This window comes from Martes martes, assembly GCF_963455335.1.
Source record: "Martes martes genome assembly, chromosome: 9".
NCBI classification, from domain to species: Eukaryota; Metazoa; Chordata; class Mammalia; order Carnivora; family Mustelidae; genus Martes; species Martes martes.
The window spans coordinates 132,807,408-132,825,462 of NC_137896.1; the positions used below are offsets into that span (position 1 = coordinate 132,807,408).

The 18,055-nt window shown below is 55.2% G+C and overlaps 1 protein-coding gene across 4 annotated transcripts in view; it reads right to left on the bottom strand.

Moving 5' to 3' along the window:
• The window catches only part of ASAP2 (ArfGAP with SH3 domain, ankyrin repeat and PH domain 2), a 168,894-nt gene that overhangs the window by 9,858 nt on the left and 140,981 nt on the right, over positions 1 to 18,055 (bottom strand). For 2 of the 4 annotated variants that reach the window (XM_080813409.1, XM_080813408.1), the window contains exons 17-24: positions 12,947 to 13,136; positions 11,520 to 11,605; positions 9,598 to 9,713; positions 8,663 to 8,730; positions 7,299 to 7,412; positions 5,035 to 5,287; positions 2,434 to 2,568; positions 1,009 to 1,180 (exon numbers count right to left, since the gene is read on the bottom strand). In XM_080813409.1, coding sequence (XP_080669535.1) covers positions 1,009 to 1,180; positions 2,434 to 2,568; positions 5,035 to 5,287; positions 7,299 to 7,412; positions 8,663 to 8,730; positions 9,598 to 9,713; positions 11,520 to 11,605; positions 12,947 to 13,136 — 1,134 coding nt within the window. The remainder of the gene's footprint in view (positions 1 to 1,008; positions 1,181 to 2,433; positions 2,569 to 5,034; positions 5,288 to 7,298; positions 7,413 to 8,662; positions 8,731 to 9,597; positions 9,714 to 11,519; positions 11,606 to 12,946; positions 13,137 to 18,055) is intronic. The other 2 variants (XM_080813411.1, XM_080813410.1) reach the window with 1 other exon arrangement.

The following is an 18,055-nucleotide window of genomic DNA, read 5'->3' on the forward strand; positions in this document are numbered from 1 at the left end:
ATCGCCTACGAGTCACTTTCTGTGCCAAGCCATGCCCAGCCTCTGAGACTTCTCAGTTAGGGCTCCAGATCCTGTGGAGAAAAGACAAGCTACCCTCACTCTGCTGATCCAAATTCCTGACAGACATCTGGGAGCATCATAAACGGTTGTGTCTTAGGTCAGTAAGTCTTGGGTGTGGTTTGAAATGGGAGACAGTGTGAGCTCATGGACTTCAAGATGAGACAGAAATACAGAGATAAATGTCTTCCTAAGTGTGTATCTACACGGATGGTCACCTTCACATACTCGTGTGTGTGTCCCTGGTTCTGACCACCCAGGGGGCCTGCCTGGGAGCGGCCACCCTCCGAGAGCCATGAGCACAGGAAGCACTCAGATCTTGGCTTCTAAAAATCACTGCCACTAAAAGAAACCATTTCCCACCATCAGGATCCAGCCTGAGACCACGAACTGGATCCCTCCCTGGTAAAGGATGTTCTATGCACAAGTGGCAAACCTGGGGTGGGGGGAGCTGAGAGTCGGAAGGCAGTAATGCGTCTACGCTCATTTTCCGATTGTGCTGGCTGTACTGTGTTGATGCAGGAGAACATCCTAGTTTGTGGGAAATATACGCCCCACACCGCAGAGGAAGCAAGATAACCTTGTGCGTGAGCAATAAGCTGGAAGTAGAGGCCCAGCATCTCGACCTTAATTCCCCAAAACCCAGTGTCTCCTGAACAGAGTCTAAATTCACTATGTGGATATAGGATATACATTTGTGTGAAGTTCTTACAGTAAGTTTAAAAAAATGCTTGGTAAGTTATTTTTAAGACACTCGACCCTGATGAATTCATCAGGTGACACCTGAGCTCAAATGTTATACTGTAGAAGCGCTGGAGATTTCCAATGTTTGCCCAGAAATTTCAGCAGATGAAGTAATGGGGCCAGCGCCACTTGGAAGCTCCCTGAATGCAAGAAGCAAGGATGGCCATTCGGCCAGACCCTGGGGGGGGCTTGAAGGCAGGCGGTTACCCGGGGGCAGGCCTCTTCTGGGGGAGGCGGCTGGGCGGCTGGGGCGGCGGGGGCGGGGGCGGGGCCTTGTTCAGCGGGATCCCGGGCTGGGCCGGCTTGCTCTGCTGGCTCAAGGCTTCTATCACACTGGGCGTTTTTGCTACTGGAGGGGGCGGTGTGGGAGCCAGGGGATCTGTGGAAAGAGAAAAGGAGAGGAATACAGAGGGTCAGGCTTCGTCACATCCCCAGCCTTCTCATCAGAGGCTCTCTGGTAAGGGCTTCCTTTTTTTTTTTCAAAACGGCGATTTCATAAGGGAAAACATCCTCCTTTCACTGTAGATTTTTAGAAAACCGTATTGGCACGGAGTCCTTCTAAGCCTTAGGTTAGGATTAAAATGTTTCTACGAGCCCATGAGGATCTTCCTCTGTGGGGAAGCCACCCTGAGACCTGGAGAGACAGCGGCAGGGTCTTGGCCCGATCCCTCCCCGCACAGGCGAGCTGGCTCCTCAGGGGACCCATGGGTCCTCCCCACTCCGCCAGGCTTCCAGCTGGGCAATCGGAGAGGCCTGTAAAGAACTAACAGTAAAGGCTCCACAGCCTGTGAGGGGAGCAGCACGGCAAAGAGGTAATTGTTTCTCCACAGACTCGGAAACTTAGGGAGTGGGTAAGGCAGGGAGCTGCGCCCTAAGCCCCAGGCTCCTTTCCCCGCTTGCCCCTCTGTGACAAACAGTGCTGCGCCCCAAGATCCAGTGTCCTCACGCCCCATCCTTGCCGAGGCCGCCGCCGTGCTCAGGACAGGACAGGGACCCCAGGAGCCTCGCAGGCCCCCGCACACGCACACTCGGCACTGTCTGCAGCTGCGGCCGGGCTGCCGCTTAGGTTAAAACCCACGGGAACAAGCCGGGTATGACACGCTGCTCTCCGAGCCTTGCCTGAGAGGCCGGCGCTCCTCCTGCCACAGCCCAGCCACGCGGAGCAGGAAGGGGACAGGCTCAGGGCTGGCCCCACGGATCCCGTGAAGACATTCCTCTGCCCCAGCCCCCTCCCCCCCCCGCCCTGGGCCTTTCAGCCACGTGCTGACATCGGAGAAAAACACAAACCAGATCACATCCACATGACTGTGCCCAGATACCAAGAACCACCAAACGGCCAGAGGAAGTGAAGCCCTGGGCTGGCGGGAAAGGACGGAGGGTAGCTCAAGGGCTGGGGAAGACAGAGGAGAGCGTGTAGGCGCCCCCTGGGCGAGGGTGCGGGACAGGCAGCAGGCTGCGGCCGGGGAGGGCGGCTGGAGGGGCTGCCAGGGGCACGCACGGGGCCGGGCTCCGGGCAGCGTCTGCCTGTGGGCGTGCGGCTTCGCGGCTCTCCCCACGTGGCTGCCGAAAGCACCCCCCAGCCATCCAGATCCAAGAGCCCACTGGCAAGAAAGGAAAAAGGCGAGAACGTACTGGTAGATGTCACGCGGAGAGGGGGCAGCGGTGGATGGACAGCTGGCGGATCTGACGAAGATCGCTGCCTGCTTGCACCGTCCACACTTACAGAGTTTGTCTTCCACAGGGCGGTAGCGGAGGAGGCGGTCTGAACTGCACACGCACGCACGTGCACACCACACATGCACACGCACGCATGCACACGCACAGGAAGGCACGCACAAGCACAGAACAAAAACAGAAACAGAACACTGCATTATTGATCCTCTCACTCGCAAAATGGTCAGTACGACCCTTCTAGAACAGCATTAAGACCACAAACAGAATCCTGATTTTTTTAAAAAAATGTCTGTCTCTGGCATCTGGACAATATAGAGGGACCAGACCAAGGATGCTTCTGGGGGAATTACCAGCTGGTTTTCACAGTCTTGATTTTCTTTCTCAAATAGAAATATGGGTTTGGAGAGGGAAACATTCGAATAGCCACAGTGACACGTCCCGAGCACGGGGCTCAGGCTGAAGGCTCCCACGGCTGTGCGCGTCCCTCCCTGGCCCGGGGAGCACGTGTTCTCAGAGCACGAGGACAGAAGGGTGCAGACAGAGACAGGTGAAGGGCTCCCCACCTCCCGCAAACCTTTCTGGCTAAAAGCCAGCATGCACGACACCCAGGAGGCTCAGCTGACACACGGGGGAGACAGCAGCACCGAGGTCGCTGTCCTCCCTCTGCCCCACAGAGCTCCGTGCACAGGGGTGACCTGTGCCTGAGGCTGTACGTAGCCCGCATAGGGGGCCAGGCCTGGGGAGAATGTCGGCACACCCGCATGGGGCGTTTCTGCTGTGCCCAGTGTCTGTCCTGGTGCGGGCGGCGCAATGCTAACTCCCTTTGCCGTTTTGTTGGGCGGGACTCGCTGCAGGGCCAGGTGTGGCCTAGACGGACAACAACTTGGGGACTCTCTGTGGGGCTACTGGGATGAAGGACCATCTACACCATCAAAGGAGGACATGAAGCTAACTACAGAGATAGTAAAAAAGGAAAAAAAGTGAGAAAAAAATCCCAAACCCTCTCATTCTAAGACTTTACAAAACCAAAAGCAAAAGAAAAAAGAAAAAAAAAGGAAAAAAAATGAACAGTTTTCTGTTCCTTTTACGTGACGAACAGAGCAAAATAGAATCTTCCTCCCATGACACACAAGTCAATAGAAGCCACTAACGGGGTGGAGGGGACCACATCACTTCAGCTCTGGCCTTACAGAATTAATCCACGCACACAGGGTATGGGGGAGGCTGCGGAGACAATGAGAGGCCCCACAAGGACCCAACCATGGCTGCTGCCCTCAGCCGCCCTGGGCCCCTCCCAGCCAGTGCAAGGAGGTGACAGGGAGGAGGGCAGCCTTGGAACATGGCGTTGCAGCTTCTCTCCTGCTCAGGAATGGCCCCCTCAAGCCCAGGGGTGGCACTGCCTGGGGTGTGGGCACACAGAGGCCGTGGCCTATATTGGGGAGGTGAGGCAGCTGTTTCTGGGGCTGGCCTGGGCAGCACCTGCTGTCCTCTCAGGGGCTCATTCCTGGGGGTGTGAGTCAGTGACCTCAACAACAGGCCCATCAGCCTTCTCTGGCCTCCCTGAGGGACCTCCCTGGGTACTGGAGGCAGGATCATGTGGGGGGTGAGGCACAGGGCCAGCGGATGGCAGCTGCCATATTCGCTACCCCACCCAAGCTACAACCTTCAGTCACACCCCCTCCCAGAGAGCAGCTGCGGCCCCAGCGCACTGCAGGACCTCTTTCTGGACCAGCAGCAGCCCACAGCAGCCACAGAGCCCGGACACCACACCCTGCGGGCTCTGGCCCTCCCTCTCCTGGGACCAGAGGCCACTGGCCATGAGCTGTGCTGGCCACGAGCTGTGCTGGCCACTTGCTGGACCCGCCTTCGAGGAGCAGAAGGGTCAGTTGGCCCTCAGCCCTGGGAAACTCACTTAACTTTTGGGGGCCTCAGTTTCCATTTTCATAAAAAGAAAAACAAGCATCTGTTGAGTCAAACTCATTCTACTGGGACTGAGCAACTAAGGTGAGTGTAGCTGAGTATCATTCCCCAAATTAGCATCTTTTTATCTTTCATTTCATGGGGATTACAGGTAAAAATTAATCAGAGGCACCACAAGCTGGCTGACTGCAGGCTGGGTGAAAGGAAACAGGAGAGAATGCAGGCAGGGGCGGGGGGTAGTGAGTGGTAAAAGCAGAGAGAAAAGGACCAGAAAGAAAATCTGCAGGAAAACGTCTTGCAGGACCAGCATCATGAGCCGAGCCATCCACCTCAGGCCTGCCCGGGGGAGTCCCCGCACTCCCCACGTGACACGCAGATGCCACACCTCTGCCCAGAACAAGGATCAAGTCAGATGCTCTACTGCATTCAGCACCCTAAGAACGAAGAGCTCCTTTAGGGTACCAACAACATAACTCTAAGACAAATTCAGCACCCTAAGAATGAAGAGCTCCTTTAGGGTACCAACAACATAACTCTAAGACAAAAAATCCCCAAATGTCACCTAGCAGGGGGCACGGCAACTATAAACTTCCAAAGCAAACACCAGACCACACCCTCCGAGCTATGGCTGTGCAGTACCTTTGGCAACGTTTCGTGGGGGCAGCGGGGGGGCGCTGGAGGTGCTGGGGGCCGCAGGCTGGGTGGGAGGTGGGCTGCCGCTGAGGACCGCGCCGTACGTCTCATTCTGCAAGATGCTGGGCACGAAGGGCCTCTGCTTGTCCTTGGCCAGGCTGGTGGCGTCTCTGGCCAAAGACGCCGCGTTGGACTGCAGCTGGCCGGAGCCCAGCTGGTAGAAGCTGACGGGCCGGTCTTCTCGCCGACTGGGGCTGGGCTGCAGAAGGGTGGGAAACGCACATACACCAATCCCTCGTTCACAGCGTCCGGGCCACGGGTGACCGCCTCATGCACACCGTGGCTACCTGGGCAGGTGCGTTTTGGGCTCTCAATTGTAACATGAGAGCTGCGAGATTTGAAAGTTCCTCTTATCGTGTCTCTTCATGGAGACAACCCCCCCCCATCCGCCAGCACTGCAAATGCCATGATTTGTAATTTACAAGTCACCATTCTGGGAAGGATTGAGAACACAGCCCGTTTCACCTTCACTCGCCAGCGTTAGCTTAATCTACATCTGTTTCCACCACACTTCCTGTTTATAAACACACTTCCAACTGAGCACCCCGCTGCAGCCAACCCCCAACAGCTGGGCGCCAATTCCGGGGACATCAGGTGCTCTTCCCAAATGAACTGAAGTCTCAAGATTCCTCTAACTCAGGGATCAGCAAACCATGGCCCGTGGGCCACCATCTGTTTTTATAAATAAAGCTTTATTAGAACACAGTCATGCATGGTCATTTAATATATTGTCTATGGTTGCTTTCAAGCCACTGGCACGTCTGAGTAGTTGCAGTAAAGATGGTGATATTTTAGGCCCACAAGCCTGAAATATTAATTATTTGACCCTTTTGGTTTGCTGACCCTTGCTCCCCATGAAATCAGGACTCCTGTAAACCAGATCTAATTCATTTCCAATATCAGCTTCATTCTAAGAGCTACGATCTTGAGCAAAGACCTTAACCTTGCTGACCCGACCCCTCATCTTTTCAGTGGGTAGAACTGTGCTCCTCTCGAACAGCCCCCGGGGCTTCCAGGAACAGTGCTGGCTGTCATACCACCCTGCCCCTCGCAGGGCCATCTGCCCACTCAAGGCTCTGGCCAACCCAATGGCTCAAACTCAGCTGAGCTACACAGAACCTGATGGCTAGTTCTCTTCACACATATTTTAAATTCAACAAAGACCAAGGCCATATGAACTATAATTCCCTCTGCTGGAAACAGAATGAGTGGGAGGAAGAGTGTGAGCTCTTGCTGTCAGACTTTTAAGTGGACTATGGGACCGGCTGTGTCGGCTCAACCTGGGGCTGATTATTTCCAATCTTTTTTTAGAATCGGTAAGTATAACATTAGTCAGCTCTTCTCACCTGGACACCATTTCATAGCTAACTTAGTGGAGGGGTTTCTTAGTCAAAGAAATAGCAAGTATGAATGTTAACTGAGCCACACACACAAGGACAGTCAAGGTTTTGGAAATGCCATATATGTGTATGATCAGACATCCTTGGTGCACCTCAGGACATTCGAATCCTACAGTAAACAATAGGAAACGCGACACGGCATTCCCCACAAATTTCCTAGCAGCTGGGAGTGGGGGCTCTGGAGTCAGTCTGCCGGGATGTGACTAAGCTCTGAGACCCACGCGAAGATGGTAACCTGCCAGGGGTCCCCCAAGTGTGCCAGGTAGAGTGTCACGAGCAGGGAGCTGGACTCGGAGGCCAGCGTCCTCTGGCCTCAAGCTGGTCTCTAAATATTGGCTTCACCCTGGCTGAGTCAACCTCTCTTGAAGCTTCCACGACCCAATCTGATACAGGAGAATGTTGGACCCAGGGCTCTAATGGTCATTTAATTCTAGTGAAGGTTTTAAAGATCAACTAGTTGAACTTGATCTGTGATACTGGGGACCCCTGGCTCTTTATCATATCCATGGCACGGGGCTTCCTCTAAACCCCACTAGAAACAAAGCCCCCCACCTCCCCAACATCTTTCCCTCAGATCTAAAGCAGCTGACGATGACCCAGGTAACATTGCTGTACATCCACACGCACAGGAGCTGGGAGGCGGGCACAGCTGCGGGGAGGGCAAAACCAGCTACTGAGATCAACTGGGCAAAGAGTTAACTCAGCGTTTTGTACAAAACCACTCTGTGCCCTAAATCTCACTCTGGGGTCCACCCTGCTCGGAGTGAAGCCCATTACAACCTCCCCGACACTCTGTGGCCCGGCACCAACCTGCAATTTCTCGTCCACATCGTCGTCGCTCTCATCTAGGTCTTCGTGGAGCAATCGCCACTCGTATTCGACGTGGACGTGCGAGTTAAACCTCCCAGACAAGGCCTGGGTCAGCTGAAAAGAGGAAGGGCTGTCGGCGCCGCCGCCTGTGAGCTGGGCGCCCATGAGCGGTGGTGGGAGGTGCGGAGAGGGGAGGCAGAGACCCTTCAGCGCAAGGCCTGCCGACTGAGACCCCACTCTCTACCTTCACCGAGGACCTTGAAATGCCCATTTAGCGCTCTGTAAACTGTAAAGCGCTGTGCACAGGCCAAGGCTACTGGAGATCTAAAGGCTAATGGCTGGCCTGCAGGTGCTGACGGGCACACGTGGGAGCAAACTCAACGGAGGACAATGCACATGTCACTAACTGGTAACCAGCGCCCCCGGCCCGCACGAGAGATTAAGGCCCGCAGAGCAAGGATGTGAGTTTTTTCGCCATTCTCTCAAGGAAGGCAGATACCCAATTCCGTGTGAGGTAACAGGAGAGAAATGAATTCGTTAGACTCAGTGGGAGCCTTAGCATGTTAGCCCTTAACTCTCTCCCCCGCCAGAGAGTAGCTGTGTGAGCTTGGGCAAGTTCCTTAACCCTTCTGTGCCTGTTTCCTCATCTGTAAAATACAGCTAACAGAAGAAACCAAGTCAGAAGGGCTATCAAAATTAAATCAGTGGATATCAAATGTTTAGCATATAGCACCCCTCACTCTCCTACCCTTCCACAACAGTCACTGTTAGTTAGATTCACTACACACTTGCTCAGTGTCACAAAGTGCGACGCTAATTCTGAACGCCTAAAGCAGACTCCGCCTTACAAATACGGAACCAGTGGGAGAGTTGGCATCGGCATGACTTCTTCAGCTCCCAGCGGAAGCCCCTACACTGCCTGACCCCGTGGGCTCTGTCCACTGGCCACACTGCTCCTCCTTCTAGAACGGAACAGGAAAAATTGTGCAGAACAATCCAGATGATCTGGGACTGTGGAACGAAATCCACACACCCGCTTTGCATGTTGCCGCAAGGGGAAGGGCTGGCAGCTCAGAGACTCCAGAGAAGGGGCAGAGTGGCAGTGGCCTCCAGATCTCTGCTCCATTTGCCCCAGGCAATGCCATGGCCACCAGCCATGTGTCCAACCAGCAAATTCCAACTTGTGTTCCAAGCATCACTATGATGGGGGTGGTCCCCTCCTCTCAAAGGACTCCCCGAGTACGCTTTCTCCTGCTTGTCCCATCTAGGGTCCAAATGTGGGAAGACCTTCCTCCCAGAGGGCAGGGCCCCTCCCTGGCCCAGGCAGGGCACCTTCACCCCATCCGTGCCGGAGGGAGACTCACCAGCTCCTCGCAGTGCTCGTGCCTGAGGCGTCTGGCAATGTCCAGGGGCGTCTCTCCCGACTCGTTGGCTAAAAGGCAGGACAACACACGGACGGACGTGTTATGGCAAAAGCAAGCAGAGGTCTGACATCAAGAGGCAGTTACAAGAGACACAGGGAGGCAGCACGAAGCGGAAGTGAGCTGCACAGTGTGGGGTGGGGAGGCTTGATCGGTCTCCCCATCCTAACACACCACAGCAGCATACGGTCGGCAAGATTTTAAGACAGTCTGCGCTGACCACAGAAGCAGAACCAAGCCCCTCCTCAGCAGTCTGTGAATCTGAAATTGTGTATTTTCTTCCAAATAAGCATCCATCAGCAAGGTTTGGTTATTTAAAAAAAAAAAGAAAGAAAGAAACTTGGCTCAAACAGGCGTGGGCCGCCTTTCTGTCCTTTGCTCTCTGTTCAACAGTTCAAGAACACCTCCTCATGGCGCAATCACAGCTGCCTGCCCTCGGGTGGCTGCCAGCGCATCAGGGTCCCCTGGTAGAGGGAGGGACGAAGGCCCAGCAGATCAGGGTCCCTTATGGAGGAGACTCGGTGCCAAGAGGGGTAGTGAACAGTGACTCCCCACCGCCCGGTAAACCTCCCACCCAGAGCCAGAAAGGAGTTAAACCTGATCCAGGGTGGGGTTCTGAAGAGGAGAGCGAGATGCCCCAAACCTCGTTCAAGGTCACCTCAGCACAAGGAACTTGTGCTGGGCCCGTGCTCTGCCTCTCGTAATCTCTATGATGCCTGCCCATGACGGAAAGTCTACGTCCCAGATGGAGGGAACCCGCTGACCAATATGGGACCACAGCAGCCCTGGCGAGCATGCAGGCGAGGACCCCCACTTCAGATGGCAGGACTGGGGCCTCCCTGGCTGACAGGAGCCCAGGCTGGCGGCCGCCCGCTCACCGGTCTCGATGGAGGCCTTCCCCCGCAGGAGGAGCTTCAGGCACTCGGCGTTGTCCGTCAGGCAGCAGTAGTGCAGGGCCGTGCTGCCCTTCCCCGTCTGCTTATCCAGGTTCCCGCTGGCCAAGAACAGGGACCGAGAAGAGAAAGATCGGTGAGTCACAGGCCGGGGGACCGGCCCTGCCTGGCCAGGGAGGGGCCTGGGCCCGTGAGCGAGAGAGGCATCGAGCCACCGAATCACTGCACGGCGGAGTTCTCGCAATCCTCCTCCAAGGTGGTGGGACAGGCCTCGGGTCCTGCTTGCGTGGATGGGGGGGGGGGGTCTCGGCGTGAGGCCAGCAGGGAACCAGCAATAAGAGCGTGAAGGCCGGAGCGGGGCACCGTGTTGTTGCTGAGCGGGGGCCGAGGGGGGCTCAGCCTGCTTCTTCCTGGGCACCCAGAGCCTAAAGTGTCTGTCTGGGCCTCAGGAAGCCTGTGGGACTTGCCATCCTGTCCCGCAGAAGGGCAGGGAGAGGTTTTTTTCATTCTATTACTGACATTCTTGCCAGGAAGGGGAAGAGCCACTTTTCCAAAGCCCAGAATGCGCAAACGCCTGTGTGTCTGTGGGCCCCGGGCTGCCCTGCAGACTGCCAGCCGGGCAGTCCTGCGATCTCGAAAGCCCTTCTGGTGAAACACAAGACCGGGTTACCCCAGAAGACACTGCTTCTCTTACAAAGCCACTCAGCCTACTGCGGGAGGCAGCCCTGAAACGTGGCTGTCCTTCTGAGCAGGAGGGACCGTGGGGCTGTGTGGCCCGTGGAAGGGCACGTGGTGGGGGGCACAGTCCCAGGTGATACCCACTGCTCTCGTCAAAACAGAACGTGCTACACTCTCGGGGAAAATGAGCCTCATCTCCTGATCTCTCTCCTCTTCCTGCTGCCCTCCTTCTACTCTAGAAGAAACCAGGATTTCCCTTCTCACACTCCCAAGAGTTTCCGCGGAGGGAGGATGGCGTCACGGGGCTGTTTCATCCACGGTCCGCTGAGCCACCGCGACGCCAGGCGCTGGCGGGCGTCCAGGCTCCACCGAGGGTGGCTTCCACGGAGTCCGGCAAACTGCTGACCTGCCTCCAGCTCCTCTACCCCTGGCCACCTCCTCCCCCCCAGGAGCAGCAGGGAAGGCCAAAATGCAAAATATGACCTTGCTTTTGCAGGGGGAATTTTCCACTCTGTTTGGCACAATTTCAGTGGCTTTTGACCAGCACCTCCCCCTCCACACACCCCATGATCAGGGAGTCAAGATACACCGTGCCGGGCCTCTCTGGTTGGCCTGCTGCCCCAGGTGGGTGCCGTACCCGGGGCGGAATGCACCCGACAGGACTACGGAGCCCGAGTAAGCAGACACACACATTCTTGAAAGGGAACTTCTAATTAAAAAACAGAAACAACTTTTCAAACCAAACAAAATGCCCACAGTCCAGTGATGAGGTTTACAATCCTAGCTTAGGTGGGTGGTCCCAGTATGGATCTGTGTGTCCCTTTTACTATCCCCACGGCTCAGGGCACCTGCCTCGGTCCAGTGAGACACTCTGAGGGCCAAGCATGGGGATGGCTCTGTGCACACCAGGTGGGGGCATGTAGAGGCCACAGATAGTCCCCCAGCGCCCAGAATTCAGATGGACAAGCCTGACAGCTCCTGAGTCCCAGACGCTAGAGGACAGGTCTTTCAGGTACAAAGAAGAGTCTCTGTCTTCACACTCTAGGGCTTTTTTGGGACTATGCGCTAATAGCCCACTCCTGGAAGTTCTTTTCCTGCCCCACAGTTCATGTTCAAGGCTGGGAAAAAAATCCCAGCATCTTGGCCACATAATGAGGCAGGAACCTGATCCTTCCTTGGAAACATCAGGAAATAAAACCAAACGGCTCCCCTAACTTTAGAATACCTACCTGTTCTGAACTAAAAAGTCTACGATGTGGAGAGAAGTCCGGTCCACTGATCTGACTGCAAGATGGAGGGCAGTTTCATCCGGCTCCTGAAGACCAAACAGAAACATTCCAGAATCCCAAGGGGAGCATTCAGTTTTGTGTCCACTGTGAGTGAAATCGTGTATCTCTCTTCCAAAAGCCTTTTATTCTTTCTTTCAAAACATTAATCTCTAAGACATACGGCCCCCTTAGTCTCCAGAGGAAACTCTGCCCTTGGCCCCTGCGATTTCAAGACTGGTCCTCCTTCCTCCACAGTAAATAATAAGAAATTCAGGGTCTTATCTCAGAGTCCTCTCAATCTCTAGGTCCTTATCCCAGAACCAACAACATATAAGGGGGGGACCCTTTTGTTCAAGGACACCAGGAAGGTCCCCCAGGCCTCCTGTACACAGTGTCTGAGACGTGTGTTTGTGTTTTCTATTCCACACGTACAGAGAGGGCTGCCAGCGCTAATGCCCACACTGCCTTCGGTTTAAACTAGGGGACACCTGACCCCAACGCCTTTTCTGAAAGTGAGTTCTGGCAGGTGGGGAGGACAGACCAGACGAGGGGTGTCTCAGGTAGGTGGGTGGGCAAGAGAGCAGGAGGCAAAAGCAATATCCATGCAATGGGGAACAGGGGGCAAAGAGGGGGCTGTCCCCTATCCACCTGCCCGGCCTGCCCAGCCAGCCAGGGCCACCCACTCCCCCCAGCCCCCACGGTGCTCTGGCGGCGGCACAGCTCCCTGCGCCTTTATTACGATGGCAAGGAGCTTTCATGGGGACTCTGTGTCTCTCCAAAGTCACCCATGGAAGAGAATTAGGATACATGCCAACCCAGGACACCGGTAACCAGTTTCCTGTGGACTCGATCCTGACAGTAAGACCCCAGCCCACCCTGAGACCTCCCCTCTCAACAAGGCTCTCCCAGGCAACCGGGTGTCCCTCTTCCGCTGCTCCCTCAGGGAGGAGAGCGCAGGCTTGTGGGGCTCTCCTTCCCAGGGAGGCCCGGCAGCTGCTGCGGAGAGTTTGGATCTCCGCTCACCAGAGACAGAACTTCGCGCGGGTCGCTCGGGTCCCTGAGAAGACGCTCCCTCCCCACCCGGGACTGGCCTCTCCTTCCGAGGCTGGTGTTCTAGTTTTGGTTTAAGAATAAACCGCCCACTGGGAAGTGTGTAAGCCTGAGGATTCACAGACCTGTACCCCTGGGGCTAGGAACACATTATATGTTAAAAAAAAAAAACAAAAAACAGGTAATTAAAAAAAAAGAACCAACCACCCGTTTCTTCCCTAGAACTCGACGCTCCCCTTCTTCAGAGACTGCCCCACTCCGGCAGCGTTTCTGATTCCTGCCTTGCCACGCCCCCCGCTTTCTCCGCTTTCTTGAGAAGGAGCAGGCCGCGCTCTTACGTGTCCGTTGGCCAGCGGGATTTTTTCTGTAAGATCCACGCCGTCAGCATAGGCTTGGAGTAATCCAAAGATATCTCTCGTTTTGACGGCCTCGCAAAGGCTGTGAAGCTTCGCGGCGCTATCGGCGCGCCTTTTCCTTGCGAACCTCCTCTCGATGTACTTGGCAGTGATGTAGTCCTTCCTGGCATTCCTGGGATCAAGCATAATCGCCTTGTCAACGATTGAGGGCCTCTATTCAAACATCTAACCTTCAGTCATCAGGAACAACTTTTAAAAATCCTGCCCAGCCCCTCCTTGAGGGACGAGCCGGCGGGTCAGAAGGGGGCCGCCGTGTGACTGTGGCGGCGCCTACGTCCAGTGACACCTGGCGCCCTTTTAAGAAGCGCTGCCACCTGCCAGTTTCCGACCCAAGAGGCCTCAAGGCCCGGTGCAGGGTGCCTGCGGCTTACTCAGGGGCCAACGGGAGCTGGCCCGGGTAGGCAGACCGGGAGGTCCTCCACAAGGGGACGACGCGATCTCCTCGGTCACGGGCGCCGTGCCTGGCACGAAAGGCACGCACCACAGGTCTCGTGAACCAGAACAAACTGCCAGTCTCCGCAGTCTATATTCTGGCCTTCCCGTGGCACGGCGTTCACAGACTCTACCTCCCCACAGAGAACGGAATGGTAGCAACTCTGGGAAGCCAAGAGCAGCACAGGTTCAGATCCTGCCCCCACCACACCGACGGGACAAGCATCCCACCCCTGGAGGCGTCGTCTTATTTGTGCAAGTGTGTAGCACGCCCCCTCATGGAACTGTGACAAGCACGAGCACTGACACTTCCAGGGCACATGGTAGGTCCTTAGGACCCTGGGACTTGCTCATGAACCTCAAAGACAGGCAGCAAGGAAGACAGTAGCTCCTGGTCAGGAGGACTCCGCATTTTACTGCAAGGACCTTAAGGACTAACAGAACAATAAAAGGCGTGGAGAGGACTTGTGAATAATGCTAACTTTCCTGTGGCCATCAGGGAGCAACCCGGAAATGCACCAGCTGGTGAATGGACAGATAAAATGCAGTCTCTCCACAGAGCCGTGCGGGGCACAGGGTACCGGCAGGCCGCGATGTGGCTGAGCCCGGAAAACACTACTCGGGGTCAGAGGAGCCACACGAGGCCACACACTGTATGATGCTGTGTCCACGGGATGCCAGGAAGAGGCAAGTCTCTGGAGACAGAAGGTGGGTTAGCAGGACCTGCGGTTGGGGGAGGGCGTTGCTGGTTAACAGGTGCAGGGGTTTGGTTTCGGGGGGATGAAAATGTTCTAAAATCGTGGTGATGGGGCGCCTGGGTGGTTCCGTCGGTGAAGTGTCTGCCTGCAGCTCGGGTCATGATCTCAGGGTCCTGGGATCAAGTTCTGCGTTGGGCTCCCTGCTCAGCGGGCAGCCGGCTTCTCCCCCTGCCCCACCCCCTGCTCGTGCTCTCTCTCTCTCTCAAGTAAACAAAATCTTTAAATAAAATTGCCGTGGTGCAGGTACACTCTGTGAACATGCTGAACAGTACTGAACTGACATTTAAACAGCTGAACTGTATGCATGTGAACTGTATTTCAATAAATCTGTTAGAAAAAAGCATGTCAGGACAATGTGGCTGGTGATGGACGTTGGGGAGGTATGTGCTATGGTGAGTGCTGTGAACCGTGTAAGATTGATGATTCACAGACCTGTACCCCTGGGGCAAATAACACATTACATGTTAATAAAAATAATTTAAAAAAATAATTTAAAAAAAAAGAAAAAGAAAAAATCATGTCAGTGAAAACTAAATTCCACCAACACTACAAAACTTAACTTTAGCCAACAGATGTACAGAGACCCAAGGAGAATGGCATGACAGGATCAAGGTCCTGGGCTCCTTTCTAGAAACGACTTTTTCTGGAAAGTGAAGTGCCCTGAAGTTCCGGAAAGTTGGGCGGGGGAGCTGAAGGGAAAGCCAGGGCCTTCCGAGTCGGCTCTGAGAGACGGCACAGCCCAGACTCTCGGCTGGATGGCTGCTCAGGTGGGCTCCATGGCCTCCCATCGAGGTCACCGTGCAAAGCCCTTTCCGTGACAACACATGCTCACAGGGCTGCTGCAGGTTACGTGAGAGAGCACATTTAGGCATGGAGCACAGCATTCTAGAAACACCAGCGTGGAATGAACAGGCTTGTAGTGCCAAGGGGGAACCGGGTCAGCTCTTCTCAGCTCCCAACCTGCCACCATCCTGCCACCAGGGCTGTGCCAACTGCCTCTGCTGTCGCAACCGGTCACCGAGCCCCTCAGGTCAGCACCCAAGGCCCGGGCTGCAATGCCCCAGGGCCAGGAGCGAGCAGGGCCCCTTCAGGGTCCGAGAGCGGAGCTGGGGCGTCACTCCCCACTGCTGACGACCTGACCTAAGGTGTTTGTGAAATGCGGACTGTGAGTATTGTGCTAACTTTATGTGTGTCCCCTCACAGACGTGCACCGCTGTGGGTTTACAGGTCGAGTAGACACGTGTAGTCCCATCGGTCCTCATACCAAGGCTATGAACTCTGTCTCCACCTTACAGAGAAGTCAACTGAAGTCTACAGAGGGACATGAGATTCTGTTTCCTCACGCAGCATGCAAGTTCCCGAGGGGCCCTCCTAGCACAGTGTGGCACGCAGGGAACGGCTCAGTGACCTCCTGAGCCTGACGACAGGCCGTATCTGACAGTGATTCAAATTCTACCGGTCTCTTATGATGAGCGGTTGGTCTAGATGGCCGTCAAGGTTTAGGGAGTTCCAATAATCCTTGTGGGACCATCACCACGGTGACCTCCCCTGCCTCCCTGGGAAGGACCTAGAGAGATACTGGCCCCTTTACTTATTTTTTAATGCGTTACTCAACCGTCCAGAGCTCTGTGTCCCCTGAAGGTCATCCTTCCCCAAGCCCGGGCACAGACCTGCTTTATGCACCACCGCGCTCCACGGCTTTGTGAGGGAAGTTCCCTCCGACAGAGCCGATCCCCTCCCCACCTCTTGCTTTTTGGAAAGGCTCCGACTTTTGGAGAAAAGCAGTGAACTTAGAATAACACCACTTTTGGCCCACGTTCAGGAGAGATTTCTCGTCCTTCTGAAGGATGGGTCTGTGTCAGGGTCCTGAGTCACACAGGAGGAGCAGCGCGGCCTCTGTAAGCAGACACTGACTCGCCTGCTTCCCCCTTTCCACCTCTTTCTCTCTTGGCATACCCCCCCAATCCAAAATCTGGGGATTCACAGGCCACTAGAGGGTCTCTCGCTTCCCTTTTAACAGATTTATCTGCAGATGGCGTGTTCTCCTGAGATAAAGCCAGCAATGGCACACGCCTTCTCACGTGCAAGTGAATGCCAGCCTGTTTAAGTAGCCACAGAGCTGGGACTTCAGCTTTGACTCGGCCATTCACTAAGTATGCACTGAATCCCCACAAGCAACACGTTGGGGCGGGAAATACAAAAGTTAGGAAGATGCAATTTCTCAGAGAACTAGGTTTTTTTTAAAATTATTTTTTAAATTTCTTTTAAGATTTTATTTATTTGACAGAGATCACAAGTAGGCAGAGAGGCAGGCAGACGGTGAGGGGGAAGCAAGCTCCCCGCTGAGCAGGGAGCCTGATGCGGGGCTCGATCCCAGGACCCTGAGATCATGACCTGAGCCGAAGGCAGAGGCTCAACCCACTGAGCCACCCAGGCGCCCTGGATGAAAGGTTTTAAAACAGAGCCAAATGCTATGGGAGCAGAGAGCGCGGCACTCAATTCTGAGCAGGTAGGAAAGCAGGTGGCATTTTGCCATCACACTGGCCATCCACCCTCATTTTGGAGGGAAGAAAGAGGGGGAGGGCTAAACTTCCCTTTCATTTGTGCCACGGTTGGGGGGTGTCTCAGTGCAGACAGAACGCTTATATTGAAGGATTTGAAGCAGATAGTGTTCACTTTTTAGAATCATCTAGCCCCAGAATAAACAAACCGTCCACTTGGTACCCCAGGTACTTGGAGGAAACTACTTTACTTATCATAAACTTTGTTCTCAGTTGATCACTATTACAGCAGTCCAGGAGGCCGGTGCCTTCTCTCTGAGCGCAGGTATCGGCCAGACTAAATGTGAGGTCCCAGACCATGGAGGGTCCTTTACTAAGCTGGGTCTTTGAGCTAGGCCAGGAAGAGCTGGCTCGGCTCTGGGTAACTCTGGGGGAAACCCGAACTGCGAGGACCCTCAGTTTCCGGGGTCTGTGGGATCGGCGTGCAGCACTCATGGTGCCTCCATCGCCCACCCATTGCCAGCAAACAGGCTGCCAACAGGACTGAAGGGCCGGTGTGGCCTCACTCGCACCAATGAGCATCCCGATGGCTCCGGGAACAGAGGGCTTGGTCTCCTGCTCAGGTTAGAGGAGAGGGCTCCGAGAAGCCCGCAAGCCTGCCCAGGTCCTGCCATCGGGGAGCAGCTGTGTCTCCAGGCCCGGGTGAGAAAACAGACTTGCCGCTCAGCTCTTCATCCAGAGAGGACAGCAGCCTCGTGCCTGGAATCCAACCTCACAGAAGTGCTACAGCACGGACAGCAGCTGTAGGACTCCAGCGTGAACCGACTCTAACCCCACACCACCGAGTGCTCGTCTCAGATACCGGAGAGCTGACGGTCGGGGCGGGGTTCGCGCCCTTGGAGGTCGAGGCTGTCTTACTGCACTAAGTTACCTCACCTCAGTGCGAAAGAAGCCAGATCCTACAACCTCAGCTTCCCAAGGACATGTCGCAACAGACGGGTTACAAACACCCAAGTTCTCAGCTTTTGGAACGGGCCTGTGCGCAGCCTCCCGGGTACAGTGGCTCTCTCCAAGCACAGGTCACTGTCCTCGCTCACGTCCCTTAGGAGCACCTGCGCCATCCATGCCCTCTCAAGCTTCTTCCAAGGGCGATGCTGTCTCTGTAAATGAATTTTCCTACTCTCCCTTATAACATTTTTTCTCATTTCCTCCTCTCCTGCTGCAACACCTAGATCCAGGCTCACCACTGGAAGGCGCTTTACTGCCCTGGGGACACCCCCCTCCCTTCCGTCTGCCCCCCTCTGTCGCAACAGAGCCGTAACCTCGCCCCAGCTGCCCAG